Source organism: Antennarius striatus, chromosome 4 (genome assembly GCF_040054535.1).
Source record: "Antennarius striatus isolate MH-2024 chromosome 4, ASM4005453v1, whole genome shotgun sequence".
Taxonomy (NCBI): domain Eukaryota; kingdom Metazoa; phylum Chordata; class Actinopteri; order Lophiiformes; family Antennariidae; genus Antennarius; species Antennarius striatus.
This window is the reverse complement of record NC_090779.1, coordinates 20,082,395-20,110,393: the sequence shown is the minus strand read 5'-3', so window position 1 is coordinate 20,110,393 and position 27,999 is coordinate 20,082,395. Positions and strand designations below refer to the sequence as shown.

The 27,999-nt window shown below is 40.8% G+C and overlaps 1 protein-coding gene across 9 annotated transcripts; it reads left to right on the top strand.

Moving 5' to 3' along the window:
• The first annotated feature begins 24 nt into the window (after positions 1-24).
• On the top strand, positions 25-27,946 carry LOC137594602 (CUGBP Elav-like family member 2). 9 transcript variants are annotated; one of them, XM_068314218.1, is made up of 14 exons: positions 25-198; positions 12,167-12,357; positions 14,822-14,904; positions 16,446-16,494; positions 17,020-17,154; positions 18,068-18,147; positions 19,315-19,476; positions 20,615-20,678; positions 21,470-21,604; positions 22,107-22,229; positions 22,751-22,927; positions 23,071-23,217; positions 23,309-23,489; positions 24,420-27,946. In XM_068314218.1, the coding sequence occupies exons 1-13, from the start codon at positions 86-88 to the stop codon at positions 23,434-23,436; spliced, it is 1,587 nt and encodes a 528-aa protein (XP_068170319.1). In that variant the 5' UTR covers positions 25-85; the 3' UTR covers positions 23,437-23,489; positions 24,420-27,946. The 9 variants fall into 9 exon arrangements, with proteins under 9 accessions (XP_068170319.1, XP_068170323.1, XP_068170322.1 ...); XM_068314219.1 differs by having other exon boundaries at positions 26-198; positions 23,074-23,217; XM_068314215.1 differs by having other exon boundaries at positions 26-198; positions 22,104-22,229.
• The last annotated feature ends 53 nt before the right edge of the window (positions 27,947-27,999 follow it).

The following is a 27,999-nucleotide window of genomic DNA, read 5'->3' as shown; positions in this document are numbered from 1 at the left end:
CGGAGAAAGGGAGAGAGATACATAGAGGAAACAGGGAAAGAGAAGAAAGTGTCCATTACACCGGGTGGATTTTTCCAGAGCACCGATGTTGGAACACTCTTCTGAGCTGGCTCTGGTGCAGAGTTTGTATGCCAACAGCATGCGCTGCCCCCCCTCTGCAGCCGGGATCTCTGTCAGGAATGAGGACCTGCCTATGAGGTACGTTGGGATTGGCCCCTCATTCAATCCGGGCTAGCTTTTGTGGAGCAGCCTGGGCTGCTTCTTTGTCTGGGTTGAATATTGTCATATGGGTGTTTTGTTTCCAGTTGAGGCATTCTGTCATGCTGTGACTGTGACTATGGGAAGGGTGGTGTTCCTGTGGTATCCCTAAATCTTTTTTCAGGAACACAGCAACCATGTATTTGATTCTGATGTCTTTCATATCAATCCCATCATCCCTAGAATTACCCCCCCCCCCAAAAAAAAATTAAAAAATTAGGGTTTTTATGTCAAAAAGAATTGGATTGGAAAAATCAGCATCTTCCAGCCTTCTAACATCAATTACCTTTCTCCTCTTTGAAAGGTTCAGGGTAACTATTTAGATACTTCTATAAACTCTAAATAAAGATCAAGAGCTAAATATGTCAGTGATGCAGGTGTTTGTCTCTGAATCACACAGGCCGCTCTCATCAGACAGCTACTGAAACCAAACCGGGCCTTACTGCACTCCCTGAAACAAAAACAACTACAGATTTCCATTATCTTTAAAGAAAAACAGGGACTTTTGTATCTATCATAACATTTGTGTTAATTCAGTGGAACTGGACCCTGATACTGCAGTGTGAGACGCCAGTGGATTTCCTCTGGAAAGCATGATCAGATGAAGTTCTCTCTCTCCATTTTGAGAGCCTTTTAGTAGGTCGCCATTCTGCAAATTCTTTCGTGAAGGCAGTGCTGCAAAAAAATGTGCATCATGGCGACGTGTTCAAAAAGGCACGATGTGGCCCATTTGGGTTTGAAGCTAGTTTCTTCTTACACTGTGCGGTTTGTCACAAAAGGGTGTAAATTTAAACACTGGATGACGATGATGATGATGATGATGATGATGATGATAATGATGATGGTGATGATGATGATGGTGATGATGATGATGGGGGAGTTGGGACTTGACTTCCACTGCATGAGGGGAAAACATCTGATGTAAACAACAAAAGCATGGTACGTGTGGAGGATTATGATGGAATTACAGGAATAATAATCTGAGATTAAGAATAGGAGGCTAGTTTTAGAAGGTGTAGCAACTAAGAATCAGCTTTTTGTATCCGGTAAAAATCTCCTTCAAAAGCCGTGGAGAGGCTTGTTAAAATGTAGAAATAAACAGATGCACTGGCATGTTTTACACTATAGGAACTGTAATGTATGTTACACACCTAACGAGGTAAACTGGAGCTGGAACACAAATCCTGTTCCTTTTATAACAGATCTGTTCGATATGATCCCCTGAGATCCAATTGAGGAAAAGAAAATACACGGATGCTACAGATGGAGCGACATTATTGTATTTTTCCTCCATGTTAATGAAACCTGATTCTCTAGAGAGGTTTAGAAATGCTTTTAATAGCAGGCCCTCAAGCTTAATGGTAATGCATGTAGTATTGCGGGCTTGTATGCATGTACGGCAAAATAGGTCGCACATCACATTATGCATACAAACCTCTTTTAGGTACTGTTTAATAGAGCATACTCTGGATTGTTGCCAAGTCGCCTTGAAATAGCTATGGACACAAGGATTAAATCGGATTTCGTGAATGGGATGTTTCTTAACGCTGGCTATGTATAATATTTTTGGATTGTGCAGCTGCAGGATTATAATGAATGATTTGATAATTATGCCTGGCCCCCTCTGCATCTCTGATATGACAAACAGTACTTAACAACAAGCATTCCCCCCCTGACCCCTCCCGAGCATAGAGGCCTCACCCTGCAAGTCCAGCACAACAAAAGAAGATAGGCTCCCCCCTCCCCCAGGAAACCAACAGCCCAGCACAAAGGGAACGTGACCTATGACCCCATGGAAAAGCAAGACTACGGGAAAAACTGCACTTTAACAGTGTACCTTTTGATTGGATAATGTTTATGGACCTAACTGCAACTCAAAGCAATAAACAAGATGGGAATAGTCTTGTTTATCTGTGTAATCTGATAAAACCACATCAACTCTGTAATTTAGACTCATAATAAATGATGGAAACAGGAGCAGCATAATTAATCATGATAGCTATGAACTGGGTACTATATTTAAACATTTTGAATGCCACTCCAATTACGATCTTTAGATCACTTACTCCTCCACGGACTAACAGCCCTAAACAATTATGATAGTGAATCCAGAATTGATCTTAAAGATCAGCACTTAAAAAAACAACAACAGATGCGTATTTGATATGAACTTCAATTTTTGAAGTGTTATTTAAAAGACTGCAAAAATAGTTGAAAAAGTATTTGTACATTCAGAATTATAGTAAGCTCTAGTAGCGTGTTCATTTTCCACAATGGTGGATCCCTTCTTACCTTTCACAGACAAATTAAATTAGTTTGACGATCAATCGGAATTTCCTCAGCTCTACATTGGTGGCCTATAATATCTTACTGTACTCTTATCCTATGCAAATCTATTTTAATCTCCCAAATCTGGATGCTGAGCCAGATCTGAATTCAGTTGCACGTAAAGCTGGGCCATCATAAATTATAAGTGCACTAATATCACTTGGATTGGCTGATCATTATATATGTCAAACTGATTTTTAAAGAAGGGCCTTTCTCACAAAGTTGAAAAACGTGAGGAGGTTATCCAGACCACTCCCTAACACGGATTTGTCTCAATTTTAATCACGTCTTCTTCGATCCAAAATCTACTCCTACATGAACGCTATCAAGGAAATAATCTCACCTAACTCTCAGTAATGGAAGTACAGTGCGCCCTCGTTCTTTGCAGTCATGTATTCCAGGAACCACACACGATTAATGAATTCTGCGAGAGAGCAACAAACTATTTATCTTATTATTTACTGTAATTGAAACGTTTATGACCCTCCCCATACTTATATTACACCACCTTCTATCTGTATGACCTTTTCCCACGCTCTTATCGATTGTTTAAAGCGCTTTTAAATCCGACACTCACAGAACCGAGCGCACTTCCGGAAGCCGTCAGCCAATAGAATGCGCGTACGGTATCACGTGACTGGCTATCAAAAATCTGCGATAAAGTGAAGTGGCAAACTTTGATGCGCGAAGGCGCGTTGTAAATGCTTCTTGCTTTGCACTCCCTTGGAAACTGTGACTCTATGACCCCACTTTGAAAAAAAACTATTATCCTGGTGTTTGAATTGTATTAATAAACTACAAATCCCATCGTAAGAACGTAACCACGGTGGATAAGACAGCAGAAACAACATCAGACTGATCTGTAATCTCTGTAGAACACCATGTGTCAACCCCAAAACGTGCATTACACTAATTGTACATACGGTCGCGGCTCTGTGTGTGTGGGGGGGGGGTTCGGGTTGGGGAGGGGGGTTTAAGCAGCAGGAACAGGCAGCATGGGCGCCTACTTTTGTTGGAGAGACCACGCCTCTGGTTTGCTGCAGCTCGGTGTGCAGTGTGTGTGTGTGTGTGTGTGTGACAGCGGCTGTATTTCAGTCGTGAACGAGAGAAATTAGGAGGAGGAGGAATAAACCGGATATCGGCGCCCTGTTTCTAGTGCAGTTCGGAGACCGACGCCCCTCCCTGCACCTGTTCTGCCTCGTCTTATCGCCGTCTCGCTCGGAGTTGAGCCTCTCGCGAGTGAGCGGACGTCGCTTCTCATTGTTAGACGGACGTTGTTTTGAGCATGACTTCGACGTACAACTTGGATTATCACTCTTTGGCCGAAAGTCGGTTGATGTCTTCAAGCGACACCATGTAAGTGCCTAAAACTATCGATGTACGTCGTGTTCTCATCCCTCCGTGTCGCGAACGTTTCACTATTGGAGCGTTGGAGACAATTCAGAGCGAGTTGGGCTAGCTTGGTTAGTTAGCTTAACGGGGGCTGCCGGAATGCTAATGTTGCTAATCATTTGGGACCTGGGATGTGGAGACGGAGTTGAAGCAGTTAGCTTAACTTATAAAATAAATAAACTCAACACGACTCGGGTCTGATTCAGCACACACCCTTCGTGCTAACTTGCAGTACTCAAAGTGACTGGAGGCAAACGCTGCTAACTATGATCGGAGGCGCCCTGCAATCAAGTGACATGTGCTTCCGGGGATCACGCGTTTCAGTATCGGGACCCAAAACTATCAATTAGCCTTGTTTCAAAACCAACAACATGCGGTGAATGTTTTTGTTGCTTCAACTCTATGCTATAATTGTACAAACCAAACAATGATTTCGTGTTTAAACTCGTCGGAACTGACCAAGTTTACGTGACGTGTGCTCGAAGCGGTGGGTAATGAAGTGGTTAATTATCAGCGGTACGAATGGAAGTACGTCTGTAAGAGTTGGTGTGTCTAAGTTGACCTAAAGTTGACTTATTATATATAAATATATCTATTTTATCGAAGTAATTGTAAAGATTTTAATAGTTTAATGTCTCACTAGTACAGCTGCACCTAGTTATTAGCCACCTTCCTGTCTTCACTAGCAGTTGAGCTAATCTGAGCTGAGCTTCTGCTCATGCTGGAGGATCCGTCCATGTTGAAGGAGAAACATGTCAGTGTTTTCAGATTGGCTTCTCAGTCCTGTTTTTACCATCGTTGACAATTATAACACTTTTGCAACTAGCTGGAAACATTTTATTTAGACTTATACTTGAGGAAATATGATCAAAGCCAATGCTGATCGAACAATCAAAACAGAAAAAATATCTGTCAACGTTCAATAACCGTTTGATTGATATTGCTTAGTCATGTTATTTTAAAATACATACTATGTAAACTGGGTTTAAGTAATTTGAGTGAATTTTTTTGGATTTATTTTTGCACTGTAAACATTTTTGGAGACCAAAATTGGTGATAAATTGTTCATAATTTGCATTTTTTACTAACATCTGTGAAAGGAAGCAATGGCTTTTTTTGTCATTGTTCTAGTATTTTAAATCCTATTAGCTGCACTTGGAGATGGGATATATCATTTATATCTTGGCTCAACTTTATTTGATTGATCTTACTGATTGAGGTGAGACTGACTACTGGGCTGGATTGAGATACTTTGGCAGCCGAAGAGCTGGAGGGCTATGTCAGCGAGCTGAGTGTCATCGTGGTCCTTGTTGTGGTCAGGAAGCTGGTGATCTGTGCAGAGTGTAATATGTTGGCACAAGGACCAGGGCCAGCTGTTCACCATCTACCCTCGCTATGAAGGTGGTGATGGTCGTGGGACAGTGCCATGCAGCCAGATGTTTTAGTCCTGCAGGGCTCATCTTTACCTGTCACCTGTTTTTTCTCCTCATGCTGTTATTTTGGCATGACAGCAATTACAAGACTGACTCTCCTGGAGCTCCATGCACTATTTGGAACTCTTGTTAATATCTCCCCTATGTGATGTGAGCTAAGGTTGAGCAAATTCCTCTGCAGGCTTTGCAAACAAAAGATTGTAGGTCAGGGTTATGCAAGACCAGATTCTCTCAGTATGTCCATAAAATTGTGTGCTCTAGTGGTTGACTGTTAAAAAATCTATAAGTGATGTTTCATATATGATATTTCGATTGTAACGTTGGGTCTCAGACAAAGATGTTTTCAAGATTATGTACCCTTGTGACCTGCATGCTTGTGACTCAGAAGTAACTATCTGCAGTCTGCATGAACTGCAGCCAGTTGCTTAGTTGAGAAAAAGCTTTGTGAGTAACTGTTTCTCTTGACATTTCAAGAGCAACAACAACCTTCTCTTTGCATGAATTAATGTCTTTGTTGAGCTGAAATTGTCTGTGTGCAGTTGTAGGCAGTGTCAGAAATCACACAATACTTTTCACTATATAATATGTTGTCCAAGGTATAGCAATGCAGCATAAAAACAGTATGCACAGTACTGTTTTCAAAGAATCCCACAGTACACTAACATAAAATTACATATAAATGTTCAGAAATCTCATTTCACTATTGAGTAAATCAGTGTTTATAATAGCATTACTGTATGAGTGAATAAGGGTGTGATCTGACAGATCCATAGGAAATGTGTGTATTACATTTGTTTATTGCGTGATTGCCTAAGATGAATGGAAAAACACTCTCTTTTTTTTTTTTTAAGTTTTGTATTCAAGATGTGCTGTTGTTTGTCACACGTTAGCATAATGGAGGACTGATTAAATAAGGGCAGCAATCACACTCTGTCAAAGTAATCAAGTGTAATTGCTGCTTTTAGCGGGGTTTTGGTCTCCATCGGAGGTACCTTGGTGAGACGGCAGTATGTTCTGGAGAACATTACCTTAAGATATAAATTTATGCTCCATTTGAGATTGAAAGTGGAATGAACAAAGGTTATTTAGTTGGGTGTTTGACTGATGTTTCACACAAGCTTTACTTCAGCAACGTCATCCATAACCACCAGGGACACTTGGTGTGATTATGGAGCTAATGGGGCGGGCCTTGTCATCAGATGCTGGCCGTCTGTTAACATAGGGCCCATTCACATAGTGATTGAACATGTCTGTTTTCATCAGGGAATAGGCAACAGTAAAATCAGCCTGAATTGAGTTAATTTGAGGGAATATTTTAATGACTTCTCATCAGGACAACCATGTGCTCATTAGGGTAGACCTCTTGCTCTGGAAATCAAGTAACATTCCCTTATCTTTTGTTTGTGCCTTCTGCTCGAAAGCACCAATCATGGACAAGTCCCGTACAAAACGATCTAAGTCTGATGACTTTTAACACAAAACTTAAAGCCTGTAAGGAGGAGACGTGTATACAGATTAGTTGAGAAAATTAATGGGCCACAGGACAAAGTTGCATGTTCTACTTGAAAGCTATCAGAGATATTACCATGGCTTTAAGGACATTCTGTTTCTTTTTGAATCAGCTTATTGGGCCACTGGTTTCCTGAAAGAAAAAACAACTCATGAGTTCTTTGAGGGTATTACTTGCAAACAGCTGCTTGGTTGGAATGATTATCCTCTTAGAAGCATTATGAGTGTCCATGTGTACTTGGATTTTTTTTTTTTAATGCTCGGTCGAGTATGACACCAGCATTTTTGGTAGCCAACAAAGCCCATGGCGTAGTTGGTCTATTACTCAACAGGAACAGGCTCAGTATGCTGTAGTTCTTTAGCAAGACTTTGTTTGCCAATTATAGCAACACTTTTTTGATCAATGTAAGGTTATATAAAAGGAAATTAATCTTATCTAATATCTGATAATGAAATTGTAGCTCATTTAAAGATTTGAAGTTTGAAGCCAAATTGCTTTCACTGATGTGACTTTCACAGACATAACACACTGCAATACAGCAGTTTTCGGTATGCACCTTTACAATATCTTTGGGATTCATTGATGAACACGAGGAGAAAAGAAGCAAAGTGTGACAGAGTTCAAGCTCGCAACCCAAGTATGCTGTGATGGATGTTGATCACTGCAAATCTTTAGAAACCATATGATGAAAACTGCAAGCTTGTTTAGCACATGTTTAGAAATTAGCTCCTACCTGTGTGCATGGATTTTGTCAATGAGGTATTACTATTTGACTAGTATTGTAATAGAGCAGAACAATTTTCAAACAGTAAATTTGTTTGAGAAGGCCATTCTTATTTTTTAAAAGGCATTTTTCTTTTAAACAAGTGGCTGCAATAATTGTGGATCAATGAGGGTGCTTTCCATCAAGTAGTAACGATGAAACAAAATGATGTGCAATGTGTTGTCGCTGTGACCCTTGATGGTTTAGCAATGAGTAAAACCAAGCACACACAAGGCAAAGCTTTCAAATGATGTGCATTACCAGGCAAACTGGCTGATGTTCTATTATGGGTATGGCAAAGGTGTCACTGACATATTTGCACGGTCAAAAACCCACCAATGGGACACATGGTCATGATAAATCACCCATTTTTATGGGTGGTGCAGCAGTAAGAATGTATCTGTCATGTCTTTGGCTTGGAACGACTCATCAGCTGCTGCAGGGCATCTATGAGCATGATGGGCTGCCACATGGCAGGGCTGTTTGTGGAAGCTTAACACAAGACATCATCACTACTGTCTAGAAGCCCTTGGCTGGGTGGTGGAGGACTCTAGGAAGTATTTACTGAGTACATTGACTTTTAAGGCAGGAACTTTAACATTAATGTGTATGTGAAGAGAAACTGTTGTTCTTGGGTATGCCTTGGTTAAATCTGTAATGCAGTGGTTCATCTTTAACGATACATTCTCTTGTAATCATTGGTGATTACAAGACATGCAGACTCTCCTGTATTTGTTCAAGTTTTGATAAACAGTGTCCATCTTAAGATTTTTGTCATCATCCCACTATGAGAGGTTAATAGAATTCAATTTTGTCAATTTAATATTTGAAGGAAGTAAGACGTCTTCACTGAAACAGTTTTGATTTGGGTTCCAGTGTTTACCATTTTTGTGGTAACACGTGGTGAAGACTTCATAATTATCTCACCAGGAATATTTGCTTATTACCGGTTTCGGAGAACCTCTGCTGCTCTTCATCTGCCTGTCAGACATAACCACGGGTGCCACTGACACACAACCAAGGAATAGCAAGGAAAAAAGCCAGACAGATGAAAGAAAAGTAAAATCAGTAACATGATACTAATTAAGATACCTGAAAAACCAACAAGAATATGGACTCAAGGACTGATATGTGCGTTTGTGTGAGATGTAGACATAGTGTGTGCTAAAGGAGGAAGCTTCATTAATGCCATTCCTTTGTAAGAGTAAGTATGATCCTTAACAAAGACGTGTTCAGCAAGACCGTTCATTGGTCACAATAGATTACTAAACTGGTGAAACATTGAACCTGTAAGTGGTGAACAAAGGGATTACATTTACTACTACAACTGTTTCTACTACTACTACTATTCCAAAAAAAAATACTACTACTACAGGGTACTGTCAGACCTTTTCTATTTTGGGAACCTGTTGTTACAGGGGTTATAGTACTGGCAGGGTGCCACAGTTGTATTGATACAACAGTATGACTTTTACCATCCAACACTTGAGAAGAAAAGGTTCGACATTTCTTGCAAGAGTTAGAGGCCAAACCATTTCTTGGCCAAGTGCAGCATCTTCCTGGGTTTACAAGTCCGTCCTAGTGGAGCTGTTATGGGATACAGATTAAAAACAGATTTCTTTCTTTGTTTTTGTGCCTGTGAACAGGATTGAAAGCGAACTGAACGGTTAATGATGTTGTAGGGAAACCAAAACAAACTCTTCACCACGTGGAGAGCCATCCAAAGCAACATTATCAAAATGATTCTCGTAAACACAGTTCCACATAAATCCCAGCTGACATTGGTCAAACTGTTCTGTTTTCTTTACCGATTATTTGAAAGACAGAACCCTTACCGGGATTCCTCTTAAAAAAAGTAAGACAATTAATTCTTTCCAAGTAGAGCAGGTGTATTCAATTAAATTTGCAAAGGAGCCCAACAACGTGTGTGTGTCTGTGTCTGTGCATGAAATACACAGCTCCTAAATCACAGTTGTTTTTCTCTTGTAATTTTAAGTTACGTTTATGTGTGATTTCATGTCATCCAGAATGGCCTTAATAAATTTTTTCTCATCTTCCAAGAACTATCTGGCCTTAAGATGTTTTTTCTGTGCCAAGAACATTTTTTATTCATTTGTAATTCCCCAGAAGTGTGTTCATTTATTCTCCTGCTTTTGTGTTGTAGCCCCTGTGCCTCGCTTTGCTGAACATGTGCACTGATGTTTGCAGCAGCATATGCTAGCAGCCTATTATAACAGCTTAGCAGCAGGAGGACCCATTAGGATTGAGCTGGCAGCATTATGCCTGTTCAAAATCCTTTTGACAAAATGGAAAAATAGGATCTAGGAAATTCCAGATTTTTTTTTTCTAGGTCCATTTCAGAAGCTTGTTTTTTTTATACCAGGTTTGTTTCAGCTTTGGTATCCTAGTATACTGTAAGTCATCATGATGTAGAAGCATTGTGAGAGAGCTGGTTGTAATCAATGTCTTTCCTCTAAAATTACCACTTTAATTAACTTCCTTGAGTGAGATAAATGTGACGGACACTTTTATGGTAATTAAAGCTTGATTGTGTGGGTGTACCAACATTTGTATTTTTGCTGTTACGTTTCTCGTCAATCTTTTTATGCTGAAGAGACAATGTGCAGCTGAGGGGTTTTAATCGCTTTATTTATTCGACTCGGTTCAAAGTGAGTTGATTTCAAGCCTCCATAATTTTGAATGCCGTGGCACAAATCCAGTCTCTCAAGCAATGTTTGCTGTCATAGTGAGATTTTTTTCAAAGGGCCCGTTTGCAAAATGGCGTCGCAGAGTGCCGCTGACAAAACTGGATGAATGGTGTCACCCACAACCGCTGAGGCCTCAGCAGACGTAGCCTTCGACGTGTTCCAAGCATCTGACTCGGCCCATTGTGCTGTAGGGGAACGGTGAATAGTGTTCTCCAGCATGGAGGAACAATATGTGATTGTTCCCATGCTGTGGAGAAGAAGCCGTAGGTTAGTCTGTACCATCGCCAAAAGCGCCCGAGGAGGAGATGTGCTGCAAAAGCTCTCACCTGCTAACCAGTGATTCCAGGTTTAGAGCTCTGCAGTGCCGTTTACTTTCAGCTGTGAGAGCTCGTCGATTTAGTATAGAGAAAGAGACACTTGTTTTACTGGCGTTTCTTTTTTTTAATACCATCATTTGACTCTTATCGAAAGCCTCCAGGAAAAAAAGCGTTTACCGATAAGTGGAGTTGGATTTCAGAAGAAAAATTAGTGTGATTTGTTAGCATGTCTTTTAAGTCCCTCAGGGATTTAGGAGTCTCTGCAGAACGGCTGGGCTCAGTTTGTAAAAGATGGATAGCTCTCGTCCAAAGGTCTGTGTGTAATGTTACTGTATGTATTGGTCAGGTATGCTATTAAAATTGTTATTAGTATTTTCAGATATCTTTTCTAATGTGCTAATGATCCTCTTTTTTCTGTGGCATCACATTTGTATTGATGCTTTATTATTAACAAGATTTATTTTCCTCAGCATCGGTGGGCGACTTTATCATCCCTCCTAATTTTCAGTGCTTCTCTCGGTCAGGGATTGTTTGTGTATTTGATTTGTTGTGGGAATCGATGTTTTTTTAACTTAACATTTTTATTATCTTCTCTCAGTATAGTCAGCTAATAGACTGTACATTGTTTCTCCAGTATATTGTTTCCGCATCTACTTAAATCAACACATGTTAGTCACACTACAAAGGATTTAATGGTCCATAAAGGAGTTATGTATGATATACAGCATAATGAAAAAAATTTATCTGCCCAATAGGAAGGAATGTATATCAGTGGCTGATAATTACATTTCAGCCATTATATAGAGCCAATAATGCCAAAGCAGATTACATTGACTGACTTTAGAAGCTCAGTGTCTGCAAATTCCTTTACAGCAACTGGTGACACACGCCTTTAAAGATGTTTTTCTCACGGTTTAAACCAAACAGCAAATCACTTTGATTGCAACTTTAGGTGAAGATGATTCCATTGCAGTTTGCGATACGTGTTTATGTGGTTGTAATAAAGGTGGTTGTCTGAACATCAGTCAGAAACAGATCAAAATTTATCAAAAATTTTTTAATAAAAAAAACACCAAGGATTTTAGAAAGGATTTTTGCAAGCTGAAGAATATATCTTAAAATACTGAGACGGTTGAAGATGAAGATGGATGAATACTGAGACAAACCGAGCATGTTGTTGGTAGTTTAGCTGTGGAATAACTTACTGCTGTGTTGTTTTTATTGTTATCAATAATGCATATAAAGCAGTGTGTTGCTCAAGACCATTTTCCACAATCAACAAATACTCAGAACTCAGATGTTTCAAAATTTTCTACTTAAGTAAAATAATGAATAGGATATATCTATATATTTGGCCACTCCCCGTTGTACTTCTTGTAACCACGCCCACTGATTTTAACCTATAGCATGCATTCTGTTTAGATTCTAAATACTAACTAGAGACTTTTGCTCCTCAGCAACGGCAGCAAAATGAACGGGTCCCTGGAGCACTTGGACCAACCGGATCCAGACACCATCAAGATGTTTGTGGGACAGATCCCACGCTCCTGGTCGGAAACAGAATTAAAAGAGCTTTTTGAGCCCTTTGGAGCTGTGCATCAGATCAACATCCTCCGTGATCGCACCCAAAATCCCCCCCAGAGCAAAGGTAAGATCAAGTGTGGAATCCGACTGATAAAAAAGACTTTTGTGGTTCTGATCGATTGAAAAGGATCTGAAATGTAATTTTTTTTAAATGAATGAATGATCGTTTAGAACATAAATCACTAAATTATATAATGATTACTTGTTGATGTCATTATGAACTAGCATATCAAGATGTTGGCTGCACATTTCACGAGTACATATAAACTTATACCACTGCAGTGGTCAGGCACGATAAAGGAAGCTGGTATTGGCCCATCATCCACCTTCATATTTCAGCACAATGCCTTCAGGCAATGCACAACATTGCTTGTTGATACATGCATTGCACTTTGTTTGCACTCGCCAATGAAATGATTCTAGAGTCTTTAAAAAAAAAAATCCTTTTTTTCTGTAACAACTATTTATGAAATTACTTTTCACTTTGCTATGCTGGTTTAAAAGCAGTATTATGAGACGGAAGTGTTTCTCACCTTCAGTTTTCCATTAAAGCACCCATTGATGTTCTCACCTTAGAAGCGGTGCACACGGTGTGTCATTCTGTTCAGGTTGCTATCGACAAAAATGCAAAGTGCCGGTGGAAGCACTCACTCTCCCGATACTAACTACGGCTGAATAAAGTAAATGCTAGTTCCGGATGGAACCGTCCAAGGTTTATGACAAATTTAAATTCCTTTGATCGTCAGACTCACCATGGTTAAAGCCACTAATCCACTCCGAGTTTTTTAAATCGTGGGACTGTGTTTGACGCTGGACTGTGTAGAAAGGGATCCTTTGTGCTGTGCTGCTAATGGATTCATAGAAGCACTAAGCCGGACCTTAGTTGTCTGGAGCTGTTCGGTTGTTTATTAAAGGCCTCTTGTCAATCATCACCTGTAGCTTTTGATGTGTGGCTGTAACACGCAGCTTTAGCCACATCCTACTGTTTCCTTGAATCTTGGTGGAGGAAGACTGGAGAAAGTTGTCTGACCAGCTGTTCAGTCTGACGAATCTGATTTGACTAATTTAGGACAGACAGGCCTGACTTTTTTTATGCCCTGTCCTTCTTCTGAAACAGTTTGAACATGTTCTTTACACCGACAAATGTTTTTAAAGATGTACCTCGTGTGAGTGTGTATTTTTCGAAGCCATTCACATGAATATATACAGCCATCGTCGGTGACTGAAGAGTTTTTTTTATTCTCTGAATCCTCCCTGCTCTATTTAGCACCTCAGCTGTGATGGCCTATTGACATGTTAATGCCATGTTAATGTATTCCAAGCGATAATCACAGACTGGGTGAACCAGAGATCGCCCGAGCCAACGTTACAACTGCAAACCATTGCTCATCTATTTCACCACAGACCTCCTTGTCTGCTAGTCCTACTTCAGTTGGATCTCTTTTTGTTTTTTTTTTACTTAGCACAGTGACTTTATGCAATCTGGTTTTTGTTTTTATTTGCGCTGCAGATAACACCACCTTCACCTCCTTTAGGTCATCGGAATTGCTTTGTTTGATTGTTCATCAAAATTGCCGTAATCCCCCCGCTTCTATTTCGATTGTTTACTTTTGACACAGATCTATCGAGGCGCCGTTAGATTTGTGTTGTTTTTTAGGTCACATCTACTGCAGGTCATAAAAAAATCATCTGATGACTATCACGCCTCTCTGGATGTTTTATTTAGCTCCAGTAAATTGGAGGCCGGGCTAAGCAATTGAGAAAGAAAGCTCAGCTGGTTGTGAGAGAGAAGAGAGCAGCTCGATGCATATTAGAGTTCAACAGCCCTCCCCACGGCCTGAGAGCTCCAGTAACGGCATAATACACACTATGTAGGTCAGAGACGCTGCAGTGCTCCACTTCCCCAGCCCAATGAAACTGACAGGCTGGAACGCCACTGGCGGTCTGCTGGGACGGAAGGATGAGAGGCCCCCCCCCCTTTCCCTCCCCCGCTCTTTACTTCATCCCCTCCCCCACACCTCCCCTCTCCTCCCTTGAATCCTCTTCCTTTTCTGTGACTCCTCATCCCTTGTGGAGCTGTTCATGCCTCTTGTATGTCCGTCCGTATGTGACTTGATTGTTATGTAATGTGGCACAACTCTCCTACGTGCGTTGATGGGTTGTTATTGGCTTTCCCGGCCTTATTGACCCGCGGACCGTCGGTCAGGGCCTCCTGACAGTTCTCTAACTCTCTGGTCATCTCTGTGATCGTGTCACACAACATCTCGCATGTACCTCAGTACCCCAGCGTCGTCGCTCCGAGCTCTCACATGAGCCGTGTGCATGATCCAACAGTTTGTTCTAAACATATCCTGTCACATGTTGTTCAACGTGTAGCATGGAAGGAACACACACACCGATATGTTTAACGTCTCCCTTGCTCTGCGGCAGTCATCGTATTTTATTTTGGCTTTCTGTATTTGCTCTGTTTTGCAATGCTGCTCTTGTCTCCTACCCACTTTTTTGTTCCTGTTCTTGTTTCTCTGCAGGATGCTGTTTTGTAACTTTTTATACAAGAAAAGCTGCACTTGAGGCGCAGAATGCACTGCACAACATAAAGACCTTAAGTGGGGTGAGTAAGCACAGTGTGGGCTGCATTAGCTGCTTTGGCCCCTCTACATCCGTGGTGCAGCCTTCTGAGCTGTGTGCTGGCTGATAATGAGCTCTCGGCTCACTGAACGCCTGTCTGGCTCTCACTATGTGCTAACATCACACTGAAGACTGCCCCGCACCTTAGCTCACTGAATTGATTGCCCAGCTTGACCCCCTTTCCTGATACAGGTATCTGTTAAAGTGGGCTTGTGCAGACATCTGGATTTATACTCAAACAGGGTCCAACTACCACAAAATACCACCAACAAATTGCAAACGCTTCTCTTCATGAATCATTTAGTTTGAATTTCCTAAAGTCTGAGGCATAAATAAAGGCAAGTTAAAGTATATTTCTTCTCAGCAGGATTAAGGTGGGTATGGTCTCTTAATTCCCTTCTTGATTTACTCAGAAAGCTTAAAGCCAAGTCAAGTGGAATCAGGGCAATTGTTTGTTAAAAGTGTACAAAGCGGCCCTGCCTATACCTCGTTCGAAATGACTCTCGTTCCAATCAGTTAAGTCAATACAAAACATCTCCAGCTGTCAATAAAGTCAATAGCCCAGTCGATTGGAAAAGGAGCCATTGTTAGTGTTAAAGGTGAATATTGAACCGGGTTGATAAATGGCTATTCTTGGCAGAGTATACAGACCCAGCTCTTCACTGGAGGCCTATCAATAAGCCAGACATTTCATATTAAGTATGGCCTAATAGCTCAGCCCTTACATCCCAATCTCCTGTCATGTTATTACCAGCATTGATTGCAAGTGACTGATTTTGGTTTGTGCGTCAGTGGAAAAGCTTGTCTCTCCGTTCCTGCTATCTCTGTTCTATGCCGTCCTCTTCTCAGTCAGGTACGCTAGCCAGTATCCATACTGAGCAGACCATCTGTCCACTTCTCTTTAGCACTCGTCACAAACACACCCCATATTTTTTCAACCTGCACAAGCATCTTATGTTGACTGATTTCCTCTTTGATGCCAGAGTGTGCTAAATATACATTCACTGCTCATGAGATGGTATGAAATAACAAACATTAAAACGGTTGTTCTGTGTCCGCTTTGTCTCAGATGGTTTGAGAAACACTCCAAATTCACAATCCAGGCTGGCTCAGATCAGATATTTCACAGGGACTTAAAGAAAAAAATGAAGATTGTTAGCAATAGAGAACTGATCTGCTTGTCAGCTCTCTCTGTAAGAATGTTGTAAAGGAGATGAGGGTTGTTGATGGGAAGAACCGATTTGTTAAATTACACTATAGATCCATACACTCAGACGAGAAATAGGATACTGGAGCATTTGATCCCAGGTTACAAGTCGTCCACACTTCCTCTTGAGTCTAGCGGCGGTGACGTATGATGGTTTCAGAAGGAGAGAACAAAAACAAGAGGTGGAGAGATGTGCTCGAAAATGTGGCGTTGAGTGTGAAAATGAGACCCTCTGATGAGAGATTGAGGCTGTGCACCTGCTCTGTTCGTAACAGTGACAGGTGCGGCACTAAATATTTTTCTGCTTTTTACTTCAGATGCATCATCCTATCCAGATGAAACCTGCTGACAGTGAGAAAACAAGCGGTAAGTGGATTCATGTGAAATGTAGGTTGACGCCGGCCGGCGGATGTAGAAATATTTGTTGAGGGGAAGTATTTGAAGAAGATTCCGTTTATCCAAGATTAAAAAAAAAAAAGTCACTATTTCATGCTAAAATAAATACTTAGGAGGAATTCAGTCCAGCAAATGTGCAGCAATATGCAACTTCTATACAGCAGGATGGGTTAGTTGGATTAATGACTTTAAAGAGCGCTAAGGGGGAGAACAGTAGAGCAGGTACTGGGACTCTTGTGGAGACCCCCAAATAGATGATGCCCTCGTCTGTCTTGGAGAAGTCGACACTGAAGAAAAGAAAGCCGCTAGATACAGAAATTAGTACCAATAGGCTGACACCTCGAGAGGCAGAAAATATGGCACCACAACAAGGAGAGCGCTCTAACAAGGAAAAACTGAGGCGCATGATTTAACGCCTGATTTAACTGCTGCTTTCACGGCTCCTCAATTGTTCGGGTTTAACTGAATAGCTGTTCTCCTTTCATCCCTCCGCAGCGGTAGAAGACAGGAAGCTCTTCATCGGAATGGTTTCAAAGAAATATGGCGAGAACGAGATCAGAATGATGTTCTCCTCCTTTGGACAGATCGAAGAGTGCCGAATCCTCCGGGGACCAGATGGTCAGAGCAGAGGTAGGTGTTATTTGTTTTTTTGGTTTTTGAAGCACGGACAGTGCGTTCCTGACTACTTCCAGCATCTTCTTCAACGGCGAGTACATATTCTCATTATTTAAACAGTCCCCTCCCCAACAAGTCGTCCACCCCCAAATGAAGTGATATTCACCTCCAGTGGCACCCATTGCATCGCTGCTGTCATACCTCCCTGTCACTGTTGCGCTCAGCCTCCACATCTCGATGAATAGCCACGGCACTTGCCGTCCAGCACAATAGCACGTCACCTTGGCAACCGCTTGCTGCTGGTGTTCGTGGGCTCAGCTGGCAGGCGGCTCGGCTCAGCTCAGCTCCTCTTTTCCGCCTCCTTCATCACACTCTACAAGCCTGGAATTAGCCTGTCATTGCATACCCTACATAGCTCCCTACCGCATAAAGCTTCAGCTAGTCGGCGGCACAAGGCTCCGGTGTTGATGTATATTATTAAACCTCTGAGAGACACTTGGCCACGAAGTTCTCCTCCTTTTGTGAATGTGTCTCATGTAACCATAATTTGAGATCTACCTTAATGCCATTGTTTGCAGATCTTGCATATCTGATCAAGTGAAAACCTTTTCAGTGTGTATTTGTGTGCATTTTTACGTGTTTATAATCACCTTTTACTGTTTTACTGTGACACCACATTCTCAAGCCTCTCTGGTGGAGATTTAATCCGTTGATCACTGTGCTCATGTGACACGTGTTACTGTTCTCCTTGTTGTGTTCTTTCTCAGTGTGCTAACCATTGAGGGTGGTTCTGTGTGCTTGGGAGTTGCCATTCTTTGTACTGTAATGTGTTTTTTGGGGTATCATAACGAGTTGTCCAAACCTTTTGTCTTGTTTTGTTTTTTCTCGTCCCTCCCTCCCTTCCCTCTCCTATTGTTCCCCCCTACAGGCTGTGCGTTTGTCACATTTGCTACCAGGGCAATGGCACAGAATGCAATCAAAACCATGCATCACTCTCAGACTATGGAGGTACTGTACCCCTTAGCACCTATGTCTCATTTCCCCCCTTCTCCCCTCATACATTCTGCTGCCCCTTGTGTTGAAAAGATGAAGAAACTGTCCAATTGGATGGTGTCCATTCATCCCAGAGCATGAGTCATTGCCAAACCCACTCTTATCAATTACGAAATGGAAAATAATATGTAGACATCTTGTAATATTGCTTCTTACATTGCTGTTGAGTCCTGAGGTAACAGGATACAGCTGTCATATTTAATTTTGGGCTGAACAAAGTGCTTCTCACTTATTGATTCTCATAATATTTTAGAGCATAGCCCTCCACCATATTCCATTATCAGTCTAGATTCAGGACTACAGCGATGGCAGCCCACATCAAATGTAGGTTAAAGAATTAAACTAACACAGAGTGGCTTCTACTTTTAGACGTCTTGAGAAACTGGGTCCATGCTGTCATTCAGCCATTAGGGTCTTGGGTGTAGTAGAGCAGCAATAATTTAACAGCTAGCAGTCCAGAGCCTCCTCAGTAAAGTATCAGACCATGTCCAACCAGGAGTCGAACACCACTCCCTTCTGAGAAGAGCAAACACTGCCCCTGCTGGTGGTATCGCCTATGTTACCCTCATATCCTAACTTCCCCAATCTTAAACTGTGGTGGGAGGTGCTGCTGGTTCAGAAACCATTTTCCTTGTCCAGCCTCGTCCTTGTCTGGCTCTCAACTGTCACAACACTTTTGCACCGCATGCTTCCTGTCCATGCGTCTGTCTGAACAGTATGAGATGGTTTGTGAGACTCTTTGTATTGTAATGCATTTTCTTGTTCATGTCTGTTGGCAAATTCTCATCTGTCATATTTTTAAGTGTTGTCTCCATTTGTCGTCTGCTCATCTGTGGACTCAGTTCTGCTCCTTGGAGCTTAAAAAGATTTCACTGTCTGCAGCAGTATCCTGTGATCCCTTTGGAATGTGGTCTGGCCCAGCTATTGCATGGCACATGTCCTCTCTGTGTTATTTTTAATATGAATGCAACAGACATAAAAATTGTTCTGAGGCGCATATGATGCCTCCTTTTGGGGGAAAAAAAAAAGTCCCTTACAGTGCCTGCGTCCTCGCGTCGGCAAACGAACTGAATTATTCGTTGTGCTTCCGTTCGGTCTGAAGTGTGTGACCTCTTGCTCCAGGGCTGTTCCTCACCTTTGGTGGTGAAGTTCGCAGACACACAGCGGGATAAAGAACAGAGGCGCCTGCAGCAGCAGCTAGTACAGCAGATTCAACAGCTGAACAGCGCCTCCACCTGGGGGAACCTGGCTGGCCTGGGGAACCTCACACCACAGTACCTGGCTGTAAGCGTTAGTCATACACACAGCCCTGCTGTATTTCACAATAAATTATATTTTATTTGTTTCTGCAAAATATATTAATTGGAGTCCATTGGCTTTTTATTTAGTTTCTTAGTCAAATAATACTGCACAATATTCACATCTGCTAAACCCTTTGGCTCAGAATAAAATAATAATTAGTTCCCTTTGAGTTCTTGTGAAAGGGCACTAGCATGTGAGGATCAATTCATACCCAATGAGCATTTAACATATGAAAATATAATGAGAGAACAAGATAAGTTATTGTTCTTTTGGTTTATACAATTTGTGTACCTATGAGTACAGGTAGTCCTCAAGATATGAACATCCCACTTACGAACATTCTTAGTTACGAACAACCACACGCTGCCATATCCGACTACAAAGTTCTTTCTGCTGTAAGCACCACCGCTGACACGCATCTCAAACGCTCATCTCCATCTTATTCTTGAGCGGCCCCTTTAGGAAGTTAGCCATATGACTGAGGCAAGCATCTTGTCTCAAGACTGAATCATACAGATGTGGTGGAGAGAATGCTTTTTTTCCCAAAACAAATTTTCCGAAACAAAACATCACATAATATGTAAAACAGAAATAGTGCTTTATTTGTAAGTTATGTATTCTTTCTGCATTTATAATAGTAATGGCATTTAAATAACCTCAAATGGCGATTATAGATTGAAATGTATTAACGATGCACGAAAAATTCATCTTATGAACAGCCTCTCTGAACCAGTTGTGTTTGTAGGTTGAGGACTACCTGTAGTTGGTGATTGTTAAACTACCAAATCTTCTTATAGAATACAGATTATAACGTGAGAAACATGGGTAAATGAAATGATGGGATTTAACCTGAATATGATTATTGCATTAACTGCGCTGTCTGGCCCCTTTATCACTGAGACACTCTGTTTCCTAGTCAACAGAACTGAGGATCATGGGACAAAAGATGTCATTAAAAACAAGAGTAAAACATCTGATGCTTGCCCTCACATTTCTAGTTTAATGGCTTTAACCCCTACCTGAACTGAACATCGAACGGAATTACCATTAAACTGTTTTATCATTAAAGCCTAATGTTGTATCTCATTTGATTTTTTTTTCTTTTATATGTCCTCAACAGTTGCTCCAGCAGGCCACATCCACCAGTAACCAAGGCAGTTTCAATGGTATTCAGAGACTAGGAGGTGAGTTCACCCTTCAAGATGCTGACGTGTCCTCAAGTATCCACTGTAATTGAAAAAGCAGCTTTTCATGCTACTGACCTTGTGAATCAGTGGTCTACACCCGTATGGATTTAAGTGCTGCCAAATTACTTTCTCAGATCAGGGACACATTATTAATCATTGCTGCTAGCACATAAGCATTACTTGAACAAATTATTAATCATAGACCTGTGAGAGCAACTCTATCCACTGGGTTTGAGTGGATTCCTGGTTTGTCCACTGAAATGCAATGCTAAAATCTGTTCACAGTGGGATCAGGTGATACAACCTCCAACACGTCATTGAACTGAAAGCTTAATTTAGAGGATTTTACTGTGAAACAGGCACAACGATCATGTGCAGTGGAGCTACTTGGCATCATTTGTCAGATTTCACAAGAAAGCACTGACATGTTTTCTCCAATGTTTTGATGTTAAGCTTCAAAATTAGAAATGTTAACGCCAGTGGTTGTCATGAGGAATGTAAACATGATGTGTCATAGTTGTGCTGATGGATTGTGGTGCACCCACCATTTATGAAGTGTATAATTATTAAGGGAGAAGACTGAGTCAATTGTGACACCTGGTGGTTCAATAGGGGGCACTGATCAGATTTTATTTAACGAAATAAAGAATGGGAACAACTATCTTAACCTATAGAGATTTATTCTATGAACTACGACCCCCCCCCCCACCTTAAAGACTTTTTTTGCAAAGGTTTTGACAATTTCTGGATAAATTTGGATAATCACTTGTGTTGTTCTGCTCCCTCAGCGGGCGTGAACCCCCTTCAGCTGCAGAACTTGGCCACATTAGCTGCTGCTGCTGCTGCAGCCCAGAGTTCCGGCAGCCCGACCTCCACCAGTGCCCTCTCAAACGCTGGAGCCCTCGGAGCCCTGGCCAGTCCGGGTAACCAGACACTGATGTGTGCTATGAGTAGAATGTACATGCGATCAATAAACAGTAATTCACCACCATAAGGTGTGAATAAAACCCTGTGGCAGCGTTCTTGATGATTGATTTGTAAAATCTGTCATGATAGTTTAACCAAAAAACTAGTTGATGGATTTATTTGAATGTCGGTGGGTATGTTGGGTATACGATGGAAAGGAGCTGCTAAATTCTGGATTGGATGATTCTTTGTCACTTTGACATTTTTGACACACAGCTTTTCCTGTCCAACATTTATATCAAACAAAAACCACTGGACAGATTTTCATTAAACTCTCGAGGTTAATCCTTGGGATTTGAACTGGGTTGGGCATTGGTGGAGGTAGGAGCTGAACTGTGTACTTTTATAATTTTTGGCCAACAGTTTTCAAATCTAATAAATTCACCTTTTTTTTCTCTTTACGCTGAACAGTTGTCCTTCACATATTGTAAATATACATTCACTTGTTTTCAAAAGCAGGTTCTACAGCAGCGTCCAGCGCTGGTGCTGCCATGAACACCTTGGCCTCCTTGGGTACCCTACAAGGTCTCACTGGAACATCTGTAGGCCTCAACCTGAACGCTCTCACCAACAGCGTCAGCGGTAAGAGTCGTTTTTAAGTAATGTACCCACCAGATCCTAACATAAAGTAAATATATTTATAAACTGTATATGTGTGCCGCTGCAAATGACTGCCCTTAAATCTCACAATCATAATTATACCCTTCATCTAAGGAATTATTTGACAGTTAACCGCTGTAGGCTTCATCTTCCGATGAAGTGACCATGAAGGGAATAACAACCAACGATTCAATGCTAGACTATGTAGGCTGACAGATTTTAAAGATGTGGGATGTCAGTTCAACTTGTGTATGAAAACAGTTGAATTCTCTGAGGCAATGATGACATGCTGTCACTAAAGTATAAGACTTTATCCTGTATATAGAGGGTTTAAAACAGTAAAAAAAAGAAAAATCTTTCACTTTCAGTCGCCAGTGTCATTTACAAGCTGTTTGTAGAAGTGGAAAAACTTTTCTACTTCCTGGTGTTCAACAGAAGTATTGCTTTGAAAAATTATCGGAATGATTTAGCCATGAGTGAACCAACCATTCACTGTTTTGCAGGTATGGGTGCCATGAATGGAGGTCTAGGAGCCTCCATGGCCAACGGGTCAGCAGCCAGCTCCATGGACGCTCTGACCCAGGCCTACTCAGGGATGCAGCAGTATACAGCCTCAGCCCTTCCCTCCCTCTACGGCCAGTCTCTCCTGCAACAGAGCATTGCTGGCAGTCAGAAGGAAGGTGAGAAGTTCCCCAGCCTGCACAAAAACACTCCAGCAGCATGTTTTCAGAAGAGTTTATTCATTTTCTAAAAAAATGAAATGCATGTATATTTTTCTACATTTGAAACTAACTTTACCTCTATATTCTCTTACCAAATGGAGTAGGGCCAGAGGGTGCCAACCTGTTCATCTACCATCTGCCACAGGAGTTTGGGGACCAGGACCTTCTGCAGATGTTTGTTCCTTTTGGAAATGTGGTCTCTGCCAAAGTCTTTATTGACAAGCAGACCAATCTGAGCAAGTGCTTTGGTAAGTGTGAACCCAAACATCTTTTCCTCTTCACTGTTAAATAGTTGCGAGTAGCCGAGTCAGTTTAATGTCTGCATGTTTTTGTTCTTAGGGTTCGTCAGCTATGACAATCCTGTGTCTGCACAAGCTGCCATCCAGGCCATGAATGGTTTCCAGATTGGGATGAAGAGGCTGAAGGTTCAGCTGAAGCGCTCCAAGAACGACAGCAAACCCTACTGATCCTTGCCCCGGGGCCTTCCCCCCTCCCCAGCTCTAATGCTAGCACTGCTAGGGTAAGTTCACCCTCCAGCCAAGGTCACCACAGCAGAGACTCAGTGGGGCTGGGGGAAAAGAGCCCATCACAGGAGGGAAACCCGCTCTGTTCCAAAAAAAAAAAAAGGGGTTGCAATGATCTTTCCACCTTTTACTGTATTTCATTCCACAGTTTTATCATGTAATTTGAGTCGGATTAAATATTTTAATGTATATGATTATTTATGACTATCACTGGAGTCAGTGTTCGCTGGAGGTATTTTATGTCCCAGTAACTAGTGGAGAACGTCAGGTGTGTGTTTCCATGCCATTTCATTGCCTTCAGGTCAAGCTAGATGGGTTGACTAAGGATCAGTTGTTGCGTTGAAGGGCTGAAGCCAGACCATGAGACCAGAACTTCAACCGGTGTTTGGCTTTTTCTTTTTCTTACGTGTAGTCCGTCTCTTTCATTGACCATTCTCAATGTGAAAATCTTTTGCACTCTGAAGTCTTCTGTCTTAGCTCTCTCATCTCACCCTTTTTTCCGTCTCCTGTAAAGCCATGTCGAGCTAGGCTACCTCTCTTTTCTCTATTAACCACCTCTTCCAGTTATCCATCCATTCTCCAAGTCTCTCACAAGAGACTGGCCCTAGATGGATCTCCTTGGGTTCAAAGGAAACAGTTTGTGCATGTCGGAGTCTCTCATTACGTCCTAGTGGTGTCATTTCCTTAAACTTATGTATTTTTGTGTGTCGGGAGAAAGGGGCGGTATGTTTTCCTGGCTGTCCTTACTTTATGTGTTGATTGGCATTGTTTTTGTTGGTTTTTGTGCCTCGTGGCTAAACAATTCTTGTGCTGTACCCCTAACTTTCTCTTCTCTCCTTTGTCTTCTCTCTCTCTCTCTCTTTCTCTCTCTCTCTCTCCCTCTCTCCTCTCTCTCTTCCTTTCGTGTTTTTATTCCTTTTTTTTAGAACAAATCTCCATGCCTGCTTGTTCATCATTAGCCTAGCATGTCTTCATGATGTTGAAAGCCAAGCCAAACTCCTGGCCTCATCATCCCACCATTGTCTGTGATGTCTCTCTAAGCTCGTCTGACCAATACCTGGCAACCCACTGACCCTTGACCTTAGCTCTACCTGATTTTTCTGCATGTATGTTCTTTTTTTTTTTTGTTCTGTATAGAAATGTGACAGGTGGGAGAGAGGTCAAACAAATAAATGTGAAGACGTACCTGCGTTGAAACCATTTAAGAGACTTTTTTTTTTTGTGAATGTTTTAAAAACCTGTGGGATTTCTTATTTTTAATTTAGCTTTGTTTTTTATGTTGCTTTCTTTTTATCTCGGTAAAGTTCATATGAAAGTCACATTATATACAGGGATTGGCACACATGTGCTACTTGGTGCCATTAGCAATATGTTATCGTCTGAGAAAAAAAAGCCTGATACAGACCACTTTACAACACTTTTGAAAGTCTGATAAGTAAACCCCTCTTAGTGCTCTGTAATGAGCTCCACATTTTGTGGGCAGTGCGAGATTTACGCCAAGCTTATTTAAGAAATATATTTTCTTTTCATTTAGAAAATACTCTGTATTAATTTTTTTCCTTTTGAACTATTGATGGCACAATAAAAGGTACATTTGCTCGGTTTAGAGAAATGACTACCTACATGAGTCAACTTTTTTAGAACTGATTCACAAATAGACAATCTGTGGTTTAAATGCACACTTAGATTACCTATATTTTATACCATTGAATCTATAGAAGTTTAACTAACAGAACCCAGACAAAACTTTGGGTTTTTTGTAGATTATGTTGTAATGTCATCTATGTCGGGGGGTCTTCAGTGTATTGCATTTTTAAAGAAGACTAAAATTCAGTTTGATCAGCATGACTGCTTGAGGGTCATTTCTAGTGAATTAAAATCACGCTAAGTCAAAAAAATTCCTCTGCTTTAATTGTAATTTTAATTTCTCGGGGTGGGCGGGGCAGATAAATTTCTTTTTAAAGGGTCACAATATGCAGACTTAATTTTTGTTCCCTGCATTTAAGAGAAACTTAGTATTCAACTTCCACGGTACGTCTTGTTGACTTTCTTTTGAATTTGCTTTTAATTTAAATATGGATGTTTCACTTTGGTTTTTGTTGAAGATGATTTACAGTGTCTGTTAATCACACAGATGCCAGAAGATGTCATTTTATTTTTTAAGTGCCCATGTGTCAAACTTGAGTGTTTTTGAAGTCGGCATACTTTCCTGTAATATGACATACTTTTTCTTTTTTAGCTACAAACACACACACATGCATGCACACAAAAGCACACTGCTACACACTATACACTTTCTGAGGTTGCAGATGTGGGAGCCCCTGAAGAGGAGATCACTTGGACACAACACAGAACTGTGGGTCCCTGCACATTTTCTAAACACACTCACACTTGTTTTTTTTAGTTTCCCTCTGATTGTTCTTTTGACTTCCTGTGTCACGTCGTACACGACACACAAGACATTTATTAAAAAAAAAAAAATCAAACCACAATAACGGTGGTTTACAAATACATTCCATTTTTTTCAGCACAAAGTTTACACTTTTTTAACTGGGGTGGTATTTTGTCTGTTGTACTACAAAATAAATAAAAAAAACCACTTCACCCCCAAAGATGAAGGGTTCCCTGAAACAGCGAATCTGATGGGACTAAAGAGTTGTCAACTCAGGGGCTTTTTTTTTGTATGTGCAAGTAGACATACAGGATTATGACACACAATGCACAATTGTTAACATTTGACCTTTTCAGTTTAGATTTGTTTTTGCCTCAAAATTCATGCATATTCCAAAACATTAATCAAAAGGGTACCAAATTTGAAGCTGTGCTCGAGGAACGTGTTTTCGTTTTGTAAGGAACCGTTAAGCACAATTTGTGGGAGCTGAACGCTTTTGCAGAATGTTGTGTGTATGTTTGATTATAATCCCAACAATTTTCGAGGTACCACTGATTTCACTTTTTAATATGGGCATGTGCTTTTTACTGTGTTTCTTTCTTTTTTTCTATCCAAATGCAATACAATATTCAAAGTGCCATATATACGTCTAGAAACTGCCTACACATCCTTATTAGGCCTTGGTTTAGAGATTGCTGCAGTTAGCCTTTTTTGTGTATTTTTGTCATGAAAGCTCTTGTCACTTGCTCATGTCCCCCCCCCCCACTCTGTGTTTGTTCAGTTATTAGTAAATGTGTATTGTGATGTACTCAAATTGAACACTTGGTTTAAGAAATGTAGATAAACAATAAACTTCCCTATACATTTGAAGGTTAAACTTCTTTCTTAGTGGGTGTGAACTCGTGTACCGTAACACTCTGCGATACAAACGACGGGTTGTCAAATGTGTCTTTTTGATTCCAGAAAGTGAAAATCGAGCTCTAGGATATAAAAAAAAGACACTTGACATCGTGTCGCTAAGATCTCTGAAAGGATTCGGTCGTGTCAAACGCTGAAATGATTGCGGGTCTGTGGTGACGTGCGGTGTATGGCGAAGTGTTACTTTCAATGAATAAAAGCACAATGTACAGTCCACAGCTGTCCCAACAGGAACTTGACTCACTTCAGGGGCTTCCATCAGAAAATCAGCTCTAACAATCACTTTCTTTATTCAGTGTTTTCATATTCTTAAGTGCTTTTTTTGACAGTGTGGTAGCTTTGCATCTATATAGATATTGTCTTGATCCAAAAAAAAAGTATAAAAAAAACAAACAAAAAACTTGTTATTTTCTTGTCTGATAATCAGTAGTAGTTTGTTCACGTTCCATCAATAATTTAATAGATGTTTTGTCTTGATAAAAGCCAAAGTGGGTGCATCTAGATGTGATCTGTATTATACAGTCGTTTTTCAGTTCAACCAATATCAATTTTTTGAAACTGGGTGGGATCTGAAAAAGAAGAAAAACATACACAGGCTTTCCAATTTCTACAACTGGTTGTTCATATGTATTTTGTACCAGTGAAGCTTTTTATATTGGAAATTAAAGGAAAAAAAAAATCTATATTGGAAAAAAAAATGTCTGGCCTCTCAATGTGGCCTCGTCTTGACCTGGTCTCGAGTTTGGCCTCTTGTTGGTGTCAAGCATTTTTTTTTTTGTCTCTTTTTTTTTTGTTGTCTCTTGAAAAATGCCTAATTTTGATTTCACTTAGAATGACATGTCACTTCTCTACTCTGTTTCAGTTTCGGGGGGTTGGGATCCTCTAAATAAAGTTTCATGTAGTATTTGTGCTGTCCACATAGTTTAATGGTCATCGGAATTTCAACAACTTGTGTGAAATGTTAGTCTTAGTTGGGGAGTTAACTGTTTAGTTTGAGCCTTGCTTTTTACCTAGGTAGAGTTTTCTGTTTTTCCCATAGAGGAGTGTGTAGCTGAAAGACTCTGTTCTTTTTTTGGTCAATGTTCATGTGTGGTGTGTTTCTTTGCCTTTGTCTCCAAATTAAATCATATCCCGTAATATGGACTGTGTCTGTGTGTTGTGCTTGTGCAGTGTTGTAAAGATATTTTACAAACTAC